Source organism: Trichechus manatus, unplaced genomic scaffold (genome assembly GCF_000243295.1).
Source record: "Trichechus manatus latirostris isolate Lorelei unplaced genomic scaffold, TriManLat1.0 scaffold00101, whole genome shotgun sequence".
NCBI classification, from domain to species: domain Eukaryota; kingdom Metazoa; phylum Chordata; class Mammalia; order Sirenia; family Trichechidae; genus Trichechus; species Trichechus manatus.
The window spans coordinates 10,291,052-10,292,174 of NW_004444037.1; the positions used below are offsets into that span (position 1 = coordinate 10,291,052).

At 33.5% G+C, this 1,123-nt stretch overlaps 1 protein-coding gene across 1 annotated transcript in view; it reads left to right on the forward strand.

Annotated features, from left to right (window-relative positions):
• CNGA1 (cyclic nucleotide gated channel subunit alpha 1) overlaps nt 1-1,123 on the forward strand; it is a 21,455-nt gene that overhangs the window by 13,621 nt on the left and 6,711 nt on the right. Inside the window, exons 4-5 of the mRNA XM_004382920.2 lie at nt 222-260; nt 351-455. Of these exons, the coding sequence (XP_004382977.1) occupies nt 222-260; nt 351-455 (144 nt within the window). The remainder of the gene's footprint in view (nt 1-221; nt 261-350; nt 456-1,123) is intronic.

A 1,123-nucleotide genomic window follows, 5' to 3' on the forward strand; every position in this document is an offset into this window, starting at 1 on the left:
GGATCGGCGTGGTGCTTCTGCCTAGAGTGCCATTTGCCAGAACTCCTTGAGTCTATTTTTAGTAGAAATTTCCATTAGGAGGCTAGATTTCTGTTTCTGAGCCCTGGGATAGGTCTTTGAATGTAAGGTTGAGAATTCTTTCTCAATAGAGAGGCAAGTAAATAAGAATGAAAGTCAATGTGTAATTTGATTATATGACAGGAATATTGTTTCTTCTTTAGGGAGCCAAAAGAAAAAACGAAAAAGAAAAAAGAAAAATGGTAAGTTATATTTTGGCATGGATAACTCCACATTTTTCTGCCTATAACTTTTTTTTGTATTTTAATACTAATTATAACTCACTTTTTCAGCAAGTCAGATAGTAAAAATGAAAATAAAAAGGACCCAGAGAAGAAAAAGAATAAAGGAAAAGAGAAGAAAAAGAAAGAGGACAAAAACAAAGATAAGAAAGAGGAGTAAGTATACTTACTGACATTGAAATTAGAACTGAATTTATGATTGAGTTTGGATGGGGAGGCTAATTTCCACAGTATAAAGTAGGAGTCCTTTATAATAAAGGGACTATATGTAAAAATTAAATTTATATCAAATGTAAATTAAAACTAAAAAATTTTTCCCTAAAATTAGCGATGGTAGTGTTACTTTTAGTTTTCTTATGAAGAATTTGCACTGTTCTGGTTCACTTCCCCAAGCACGCAACACAGTACCAAGTTTAAAGGAGAATTGGGTTCCTAGGATCTTACTATCATTTGTTTTTTTAGATTGAAATAAAAATTTAATAACTTCCTGAACTTTTTAATCTTCTGTTTTATTGTTTTGCTTTAAGTGAAAGTTTAGAATTCAAGTTAGTCTCTCATATAAAAATTTATACATAGATTGTTATGTCACCCTAGTTGCTCTCCCTATACTATGACAGCACACTCCTCCTTTCCACCCTGGATTTCCCATGTCCATTCAACCAGCTCTTGATCCTCTCTGCCTTCTCATCTTGCCTCTGGACAGAAGCTGCCCATTTAATCTCATGTATCTACTTGAGCTAAGAAGCACACTCTTCATGAGTATCATTTTATGTTCCATAGTCCAGTCTAATCTTTGTCTGAAGAGTTGGCCTCAGGAATGGTTT